Source organism: Nansenia antarctica (genome assembly GCF_963989245.1).
Source record: "Nansenia antarctica genome assembly, chromosome: 18".
Classification (NCBI taxonomy): Eukaryota; Metazoa; Chordata; class Actinopteri; order Argentiniformes; family Microstomatidae; genus Nansenia; species Nansenia antarctica.
This window is the reverse complement of record NC_137691.1, coordinates 14,970,501-14,981,462: the sequence shown is the minus strand read 5'-3', so window position 1 is coordinate 14,981,462 and position 10,962 is coordinate 14,970,501. Positions and strand designations below refer to the sequence as shown.

The following is a 10,962-nucleotide window of genomic DNA, read 5'->3' as shown; positions in this document are numbered from 1 at the left end:
TATGTGAAATGGATTTTAACTTTATCTTTTATGCAACAATCAAATTCAGGTTCCCTTTGTAGTAGAAAGGATTTTCAACTCCGTGTGTGCATGTGTGCTTTTTTGCAGCCTTTTTTTCTCTGAAATGAGACACACAGAAAGGGAGGGGATGGGCTCTACCCCACGGTTTTTCCTTGAAAAACCACGGTCTTCTCAAACAGAGCACATTCACGACTCCGCAATATCAAGATTATCTTTCAATGCAGTTAAACGTATTATTTCACTTTAATATTCTCTAATGCCTTTTTTCCACAGCCTCTGTACTTGAACGCCTTGAGCGCCTGCAGGCATAAGGCTCGACGGCACTAAAGTAATTAGCTGACAATGGTCCTCTTGTCTTCTCAAACAGGAATTCTCATTCCTTATACATAATAACATAATCATCAGCTTCTCGCTAATCTTCACAATAACCAATATTGCCGACCCATTAACAAAACGTCTTCCGTTAATTTTCTGTCGACAAGCCTACACTTTTCATATAGACACTACTAAAGTTCGTCTTCCTTTAGTACCAGGCTTATACACACACACGATATTTTCCCAATACAGTGCAATTTACACATTTATGTACAAATACAGATTTCTAAATCCGGCTCTTTAAATTCAATCCAATTGTAATTATCTTATATTTCTAACAGATACTCAACACAAATTAAGATTCTTTTGTTTAGAGCTTAAGACCATTTAATTACATCAAAGCTGGAAGTCTGACAGAGAGAGAGAGGGAGAGGAGGAGGAGGGGCAGAAGTCATTGGGTTACAGGCACAGAGGGAGAGAAAGAGAGCAGAGAAAGGGGGAGCAGAGAAAGGGGGGGAATTGGCTACTTACCTCCAGGCGCTGAGAGAAGAAGTTGAAGAGATGCAAAAATTGACGGTCACTATAATTACTTATAAGCTATTAATTTACTCGTGGACTAGGCTCGCCATTATTTCGTATATATTGGTATCTGTTACTACTAAAAATGAAGAAGAGTTCTTGAGCAAATTTAAGACTTGTTTATTCAAAAAAGCAGGTTACACAGCATGGCCCCTCAATGGAGCTGATGGTCCGAATCGGTCACAATATGGATGTGAAGAAAAAAAGAAAAAGAGGCAGAGCCCATCTGCGTAGAGGACTTTATACCCTGTCACTGCCACTGTCGCTGAGTCCACGTTATTTTAATTTGGTTGAATACAAAGTATACCAGTGAGACCATAGTAGGTGAGGCCATTCTCCGTCCTACAAATAGGATGTCATTGTCTTATTATAATGCAACTCACCCTATGGTCTAATACAATTCCAATGCAACCTATGTTATGGGCGTCTTGCTGGCTCGGGCCCTAATGCAATTATATCTTCCCATGATGACATTCCTATGGGCGTCTTGCTGACTCGGGCCCCAATGCAATTACATCCTCCCATGATGACATTCCATCCTCTGCACATGCATGTCAAAAGGCCATTGTGTGTACCAGAGGGCCATGGCTATGGTCACAGAGCATGAAAATACACCACAGAATCAAGGACCCCAATTGAAATAAGCCAGTGGCTTTCTTGGGTGTTTTATCCTTTTAGTTGACCTTGTATGTAATATGTACTTTCATGTACCTACTTCTGCAAATCTTCTAATAAAGTTTTCAATCAATCAATCAATCAATCAATCAAACACATCCACAGACCAAACGATAAGCACAAAGCACAGCCGTCATTCATAGACAAACGCCTACCTTTTAACCGAATCGCGGTAAATCCATTCCAATTATTTGGATAAGCAGACGCCCTTCCAGATACATCCAGATACACTTCCTGATTGGTATGCAAAACATATCAAATGTTTTGTTTTGCATAGCTGATATGCCAGATCGATGTCATGTGTCACCAATCAGTCAACGTGGATGAAAAATACTCCATCCATTCGTGTTACTGCATTCAGCTACTGAAGCTAAATTGTTTTGCAGCCAATTGGCTATTGCCAGAACTTCATCTGGGAGTAATGACTGTATTTTGAAGTTACAAACATAAGGCTTGGAGTTATTTGCATCTCTGCGTTGTTATCTGCCTGCAGCCTGGCCAGCTTCTCCTCATACTCCTACAGGGGACAGGGGGTCAACAACAACAACAACAACAACAACAACAACAACAACAGCTGGGGGGTATTCCATCAACGTCGCTAAAGATCAATCCAGGCTTATTTTGATAAATCCCACGAGATGTATACAAAAATCAAGCCTTATTGTGTTGAGTCTCGCGAGACAACAAAACAATCATGTTTTTGAGCTTGTAATAGAAGCCAGTTAAGAAGAAAAAATCTGCTTCCCAATAACCTTGCTTATCACTCGCTAGTTTAGCCAAGTTAAATAGCAAGATATCATATTGACCAGAGAAGCTTGAGCGATCAGAAATCAGACAGGTTGTCAATTGGAATCCAAGCTCTTAACAACCATCCGCCAACTATAAATAGCTACACTTGGCGGATGGCATCATTTGTAGATAAATAAATACTACTACTACCCGTGCCGTGCAATCAAAGATAAACCAAGGTTGAGCAAACACATCAGCTCACTACGTGCTCTTATCTCCCCTGCCGTCCTCTACCTCCCATCCTCTTCCTCCCCTGCCGTCCTCTTCCTCCCACAGCGTACTAAGTTGCTTATAGTACAGCGGCTAATCTGTCATATTATGAGAAATTGTGCACTTTTTGAAGAAAGCATGACATTTCTACCATAGCTAGTACATACCATAAGGTTACGGTAAATGTTTACCTTGACCTAATTGCATTTCTTGAATTCTGGCAATCTCAAAAGTATCACCAAATGAATGGGCATCCCTAACTTGAAAATGACACCTTAAGTGTTTTTCTACTCTGTTTGGTTCCAAAATTAAGCGTGTTTTAACATTAGGCAATCTTGAATTTGACCTCTCCCGGGCCTCTGGGGTCAAATCTGACTTCCCTCCACATCTGAAAATAATAAACCTTATGATATGTACTAACTATGGTAGAAATGTCATGCTTTGTTCAAAAAGTGCACAATTCTTGTGCTAAGCCGCTCCACTATTTATATAATTAGCAACTATAAACTTCAGCCGTCAGTTTGATTTACTACTACTACCCTCATTCACCTTCACTGGCTGCCGGTCAAGTCCCGCATCACATACAAAATCCTCCTCCTCACCTACAAATCCCTCCACGCCTGCGCCCCCCAGTACCTAACTGACCTCCTCTCCCAACATACCCCTTCCCGGAACCTGCGGTCCGCAGACATGGGCCTGCTGTCCACCCCCCGCACCAACCTAAGGACCTTTGGGGACAGAGCCTTCAGCGTGGCTGCACCTACCCTCTGGAACTCTCTCCCCATAGTGATCCGCAACGCCCCCACCCTGGACTCCTTCAAATCAGCCCTTAAAACCCACCTGTTCACCAAGGCCTTTGGCCCCTAGTCACTGTTTCTGGTTTGCTTGTGTATCTGACCATTCCCCTTTAGAATTGTAAAGCATCCTTGGGTTTTTGAAAGGCGCTATAGAAATCAAAGTTATTATTATTACTACTACTAATAATAAACGCTATTTATCTATCCAAAATCTATCCATGTTTCATTATGGCCACTTGTATAAATAAAAGAACCCCAAATTGTTGTACCAAACAAATTGATTGATCAAGGTAAACAAGAGACTCGGATCAGAAGTTGTTTGTGCTGTTTATGCAGTACAAAATAGTTACATGGTATAATAAAAAAAAACATCTATAATCTTCAGAATAATAACTTCAGGCATGATATTATGTAATAGCCCAGTTAGAAATGACAATGCATTGCAACATTAAACATCAGGACAAAGTTTAAAATCTGCATATCAGCTTTGAAAAAACATGATACAAAAACACATTCTCACATAGAATATGTCACTGTACAATCTTTAAATGACTGTAGCATATATGCTGTATATAGCAGACTGTATATAATGTACTGTACATGCAATTTACAGCAGAACATGGGGCAATGTCAGAGAACATCTTAAAAGACACCCAGACAAATTCAACCACAAAGTTCAATTTAAGAGGCTTAAAAAAAAGACCTAGTCTGTATTGAAGAATTAATACAGATATTTTACCTTACCGTTACTTTTTAAAAGCAATTTTAGGTGTGTCTAAAAACCCATAGGGTGAGACAGTGTGAATCTCAAACATACATGACACATGACAAAACATGACAAAACAATCGTACACGTATGTACAAGTGCCAACATCTTCTTCCACCCCAACAGTCAAGCAAGTGATTTGTGCTACTAATATTCCCATCTAATAAAATACTCACCAAACAATAACCAAGTGCACTAAAATAAGGCACGTGAATGAACAAGCTATATACAGTACCAGTCAAAAGTTTGGACACACTTTCCCATTCAACTGAATGGGGAAGTGTGTCCAACCTTTTGTCTCGTAAGTGCAAAGTAAAAAAAAAAAAAAAAAGTAAGAAGGTATTGTACATAATGTCACATATAAGGCACATGAGGTCGAGGATACTGCGATCACTCCGTTGACCAGAGAGAGATGGTGTTCAAACCCACTGCTTCCTCTGGGTACCTTTTCTAGCGCTTCTTTTGCGGCCTGAAGTCTGCTGCGCCTTGCTGGCGTTCTCGTCCCACTCGTAGCAGTGGTTCACCCTGGCGCAGCTCAGCTTGCACTCCAGCTCCGCCTTGGCCTCTGTGTAGTGCTCGATCAGGGACGTGATGCTGCTGAACTCCATATGGCAGTTCTAGGACAGAAGAAAACATTCCAAATCATGCACAGAGAAGCACACACAACAAAAAGCTCAGTTAGAAAGAAGCACACAGTTGTGAATGAAAACTGAAATGGTTGTCACGGGAGAAAGAGACATGTTTTCAACTATCGTTTGTGTCCACAAGGCAACCGTTGTGTCTTCACCTCCAGGACGTATTTGCCGCTGGTTGTGTTGTCGACGAGGTAGGTGACCAGGCCTGAGGAGAGGCGGATGATGAGGGAGCCACAGCTGGGTCTCTTAGGGTGGGAACACAGGAGGTACGAGCCCAGGACGTCCTCGGCCAGCAGGGATGAGCTGCTGTCACTGCAACGCCAGGATAAAATGGTAAACGGACTGACTTATATATAGCGCCTTATTCCAAAGCGCTTTACAATGGCCTCTCATTCACCTATTCACACACACACATGGCGGCAAGCTACCATGCAAGGTGCCGGCCCGCTCATTGGAAGCAATTTGGGGTTCAATGTCTTGCCTAAGGACACCTCGACATGTGGTCAGCCGATCTACCTTGCGATCATTAGACGCCGGCTCTACCTCCTGCACCACAGCCACCCCGTACACAAGACAAGGGTGAAGGCTTGAAGTCTAGTGGCAGCTAGACCAGCGATACTCAACCCCCGGTCCTGGAGAGGTGGGGAGCGGTGGGTCAAAGTTTTTGTCCCAGCCTAGTGAAAATCCATCACACCAGATTTAACTAATCAACTGATCTTCAGAACCACCGCTGAGCTGGGACAAATGCCTGCAGTACCGCAGCTCTCCAGGACCAGGAGTGAGGATCCTTGCGCTATATATATATATAGACTATGCTCAGCAATGAAGTGAATCAAATGAGTTCTCATCAAGCAAGAACATAAAGGACCTGGGCTGTGTTCGGATTGTATAGAAAAAAATGCAACCTTTTAGACTTTTGCTTGTGAGCAAAGGAAGGATTCTAGATGATCCGAACACAGCCGTGGTCTGGGTTCAGTGTACAGTCGTGAGCTTAGAATTACAAGGTTCTATCTCCGTTTAGGGTAGTTCAGAGATATTGAGCGTCAAAGTTTTTACATTCCATTATGTTTTGTGAGATGGAACCTTTGTGTTTTATTAATTACTAACTCAAAAATGTCAATTTTAAAAATAACACCACACAGGCATTAATAAACACCTAATGGATCAGATTATGTAAAAAAACTAAATTTTGACCAAAAATGGAGATAGAACCTTATAATTCTAACGTCACGCAGTGTAAGTGTAAACACCAGAGAGGGTGGCACTCACGTGGCGATGCCAGCCCAGCACCACACCGCCTGCGCCAGGGCTTCTTCCGTCTCTGCCAGGCTCGGGGCCCGGGTTCTCCGCACCGGCGTTTTGTCCCGCCCCTTTGCTGTTTCACATACAAGGGAGATTTCCTTAGAATTCGGGTTTTCTGGGATTTTGAAGACCACAACATTCCAAAGAAGTCCCTCGGGGGATGGTATTATATTTCAAGAGGGATTGTTTGTTTTGGATGATCTCCAAGTGGAAGTCAACCTCAAGTGGAGAGTCACAGTGGATCAAATGCATAACATTTACAAGAGTTGAGATGAACAAGGATATACAAGAGTGATAAAAAACAGTTTATGAAAGAGTCAAAAGTATGTTCATGCTCAAAACCGTGTGTCGTTAAACATGTGACCGGGTTACAGCACCCAGTCAAAAGTTTGGATATGAAAGTGAGTCCAAACTTTTTGACTGGTACTGTATGGTAACGGTGAAAAGCTTTCAACATCACCACAATATCGGAACCCCCACTGTGACAAAATAAGTGCCCATCACCTCGTCGACAACGACGGTGAACGGATAACACAGACTGAACACCACGACAGACGGTGAGTGAGGGGCGCCCCCCCCCCCCGCCTATCACACGACACAGAGGGTTATGCTTTACCTCATCAACTGTTTGACTCTTGAGAGTGCTCTGTGCACACTTAGCCCACCTGGTGGAGAAGGGGAGCTCAGCTGATCCTGAACACGCCGTTGTTTGATGGGGGTGTACGTGAAGGAGCGATACGCCCCGGAGCGGATGCATTTATTGCGGATGGCTTTCTTGCGCACCAGGGAGGGGGAGGAGGAGGAGGGGGTGAAGACCTCCTCTTGGCCGCTCTTCGGTTCCCGCTCGGGGGGCGGGGGGGGGAAGACCTAGAGTAAAAGAAAGATATCTAATCAACAAATCTATCTAACAACATGCCAACAACATCTGTTGTTGTGGATCTACTTTTAAACGGACTGCACTTATATAGCGCCTTATTCCAAAGTGCTTTACAATGGCCTCTCGTTCACACACTCACTCATTCACACACACATTCACACACCAAATGGCGGCAAGCTACCATGGAAGGCGCCGGCGCCGCTCATTGGGAGCAATTTGGGGTTCAGTGTCTTGCCCAAGGACACCTCGACATGTGGCCAGCCGGGGTTCGAACCGCAGATTTGTCGACCTTGCGATCATTAGACGCTGGCTCGACCTCCTATTGTTCTGTGATAGGCCTATCAGCTAGTTGTAATGACACAGCAGTACGTTGGTCAGTACTGGTTTATTTTTTTGTCCCTAAATACACCAATCAGCTGCAGAGTGATCATTTCCAAACAACCAAATCAATAGTGGAGAGCCCTCCAGTGGATCCAATTACATCCAGCCAGTGACTCAGAGGGTAGGGTGGTCTAGTAGGGGTAGTGGTGGTCTAGTAGTGGATAGTGAGTCAGACTAGTGATCGGAAAGGTTGTGAGTTCAAATCCCGCCTGAAAAACACCACCACTAGTGTGCCCTTGAGTAAGGCACTTAGCCCTCAGTTACTCCAGGGGGAATGTCCTCTGTAATCTGTAATTGTAAATCGCTTAGGATTAAAAGCGTCTGCTAAATGGCTAACTCAGTGACCACTCGGTTAATACACTGCCAAGACCATACCAAGCACGCAGACGTGACAAGAGTCAGGTGGGTGTCCAGGGTCCATACCTTCTCCCCTGGTAGTAAGCCCTGTGTCGGGGCCCTTCTGAAGGACACGAGGGCGCTGACGCTGAGAGGGAAGCCGTGGTTGAGGAGGGAGGGGGCGCGGCGGGGGAGGGCTCCAGCACTCTCCTCCTGAGCCTCCTCTGGGTGCTTCTCTAGGTAGGAGAGCTGGAAACACCTGCACAGCAACAGGTTCAGGAACTGGGCCTAGGAGAGATCCCAACCCACAGAGACACCATTAAGACCAGCTAAAGCTACAGTACAACACTTCAACACACTGGCACTGACACCAGCACTGCCCCCCTTCCTTCACACTTTTTATTTGTAATGTCTGTGTAGTTTAGAATCATTTGTTTTCTTTCTTTTCTCTAGCACCATGACGGCTTGTGGCACTTATTCTTAAAGAAAGACTTACTCACGGTGATTGTGATCGTAACATTCTGTCACTTTAGGACAAATGTAATTATTGTAAGTCACTCTGGACACACTGGAAAGTAAAGTACGTAGCCTTGAGAACCGATGGTTTGAGCCTAATGGCCCATCGGAGCAGGAACCTATCTCCTGTTTCCGTAGCGTGAGGCGGCTTGAAGTACACCCCCTGGACATGACACTGGTATGTTGCAGGGTCTTACCCCCAATCCAACCCTTAATGCTAAGTGCCAAGCAGGGAGGCATCGGGTACCGTATAGTCTTTGGTGTGACTCAAACCTCCCAATCTCAGGACGGACACTCTAACCGCAAGGCCACTGAGTTGTTTCTCTGGATAAGAGTGTCTGTTAAATTACGCGTAAAGACTAAAGATTGAATTGGTAATCATCTTGCAAGACAATGAAGCTACAATTGAAAATGTACTTTTGAACATGTTACACATTAGTCAAAGGGGCTGAGGCACAGAACAGCCATACATTACAGACCATCCACAGGTGAGTGCGGGCATGTGTGTGTGTGTGGGTGGGTGTGTATGTATGTGTGTGTGTGTGTGTGTGTGTGTTCATACCGCTCTGGCATGCCTAGCCTTGAAGAGGTGGCAGTAGAGCTGGGCGTCAGGGCTGCCTGGGTTGTGGGAGACGAAAGCGAACTGGGCGTCAGACGGACGGGCGGTGGACAGGGAGACGCGGCGCAGGGCGTGGGCCATGAGGAGGGTCTGCAGACAAGGGAGAGAAACAGGACCGGAGTACAGGACCAATCAGTCAATTAAATGGTACTGTACTCCACAGGGAAAAGGAAGAGTTGAGTCCATATTATTATCCCATTGGGAAATGTCCGAATCAGAATCGCTTTTATGACATCAATGCTACGGGTACGAAGAGTACAATTCTTGGGTTCAGGTTCATTAGACATTGGCATGGCAGCAGAAATACAAAATCAATAATAGCATAAGCAGGATATAAGTAAGTAAGTCAAACTTTATTTATATAGCGCCTTTCGTACATGAATGCAACTCAAAGCGCAACTATAAACAACAAAATCAACAAAACAACAACATCAATAAAAGAATAAGCAGGATAAACAGTCGACAATCAACAATAGCGTCAATAATACATACAACAACAACACAAAACCCCCTCCTACAAAACACAGATACGCAAAAGCTAAACCAAGTTTTCCTGAGTGTCCCTCAGGAACCAGAATGTGTGCACAACCTTTGTTCCTGGAAAGAAGACACCAGTTCCTCATACTAACTAACAATGACACGTGTACTTTGCACTTTATACTCACTAGGAAGTTTCCATTCTTACCGTCTCATCTTCATCATACATTTTCACCCCTTTGATGGAGAACTTCAGGGACACAGACCTCCTCCTCTTGCATGTTTGCTACAGTCGACAAAAGACAAACAGCGAAAGGGAGGCGTTACGCTTCACGGCCTGGGGGCCCAATTTCATTTTCATTCATCTGTAAATGGCATGAGCAGTCAAGACTTGTTTTAATGTCCTAGTGGAACAGGCAAAGCGGGAAGAGGGAAACCTCTTGTTTTAAACGCACTGCCTCGGTTTCATCCGCCGTATCCTCGCACCTACTTTTTTGTTTTGTTTTGTTTTTTTCTGAGCGGGGCAGTCCCACTCATATTTTTCATTTTTATTGACAGATATAGTACAGATTTTAGACAGGAAGGATGGGTGAGAGAGAGGAGGGATGACATGCAGGATATGTCCCCGGCCAGAATCGAACCGGGGACCCTGCGGTTACATGGTCAACGCTTAACCCGCTACGCCACCTAAGCGCCCCTCCTTGCACCTACTTTGAGAGACTTGAGCTGTGTGTGCAGCTGCTGCATCTGATCGTCCAAACAGCAGTCGTCCACGGGAAAGGACCCGACATACTTGATGAACAAAAGAGATTAAAAAGTGTTAGACATATAGATTATAGGCCCGTTTCCCCAGACACAGAATAAGCCTAATCCTAGACTAAAAAAGTTATATTGAAAGATAAGATGATTTAGTCCAGCACTAGGTTTAACCTGTGTCTGGGGGGAACCATACCGATAAAGGTAATCATTGACTCCTATAATATGGATAATATCAATGACTGTAAGCAATATAAATGACTATGAGCCTATGTTTTTTAGGCCTACCTCAGCGGTCCTGGTGACTGTGCTGTCGTCCTTGTTGACTGCTGACTCTCCCATCCTTTTCACTTGAGTTTCTTTGCGCCGCTGTTGTCCAATGAGTCTCCCTGAGTTCTGCAATAGCAGCCAGGCAGTAAAGTAAAGTGAAAGCACAGTTGTCATATCAACATTACATCCTCCTCAGTGGTAAAGGTAATAGGCATCAGCAGGAAGCGTAGCCTACATTGGATAGAGGTGGTGAACAGTTAAACAGGGCTGGAACCCTCAGTGCACCACCACCTGTGCCATACAAGTCCACACCTCTTTGAGATTATTATTAGTTTATTCTGATGCTTAATGAGACACATGTGAAGGCAGTGAAGGTTTAACTTTTAAGACACTTGTGAAGGCAGTGAAGCACACACTATGTTCTAAGACAACAGTGCAAACGCTTCTATGCTTTCCATGTTCAACATTTCAGGAAGAATCAAGACTGTGAAAAACACCAGTCGAGTGTTTTCCCCAATATGAAAACAAACAAAGCAGCTGATCTGAGCACTCGATAACTTGACTGTGGTCAACGTGATAGTGTTTCAGCTGAGCATTTCGTGTAAACATATTGACATTAGCTTATAAGAGTTTGTGTGTGT

General features: G+C 44.3%; 1 protein-coding gene across 1 annotated transcript; it reads right to left on the bottom strand.

Moving 5' to 3' along the window:
• Nucleotides 1-4,571: 4,571 nt before the first annotated feature.
• On the bottom strand, nucleotides 4,572-10,393 carry LOC308172999 (SH2 domain-containing protein 5-like; the record flags this gene model as incomplete). Its single annotated transcript, XM_080547968.1, has 9 exons — nucleotides 4,572-4,769; nucleotides 4,940-5,099; nucleotides 6,057-6,162; nucleotides 6,755-6,956; nucleotides 7,771-7,971; nucleotides 8,762-8,908; nucleotides 9,504-9,578; nucleotides 10,007-10,087; nucleotides 10,340-10,393. The coding sequence occupies 9 exons, from the start codon at nucleotides 10,391-10,393 to the stop codon at nucleotides 4,572-4,574; spliced, it is 1,224 nt and encodes a 407-aa protein (XP_080404094.1).
• Between the last annotated feature and the right edge of the window lie 569 nt (nucleotides 10,394-10,962).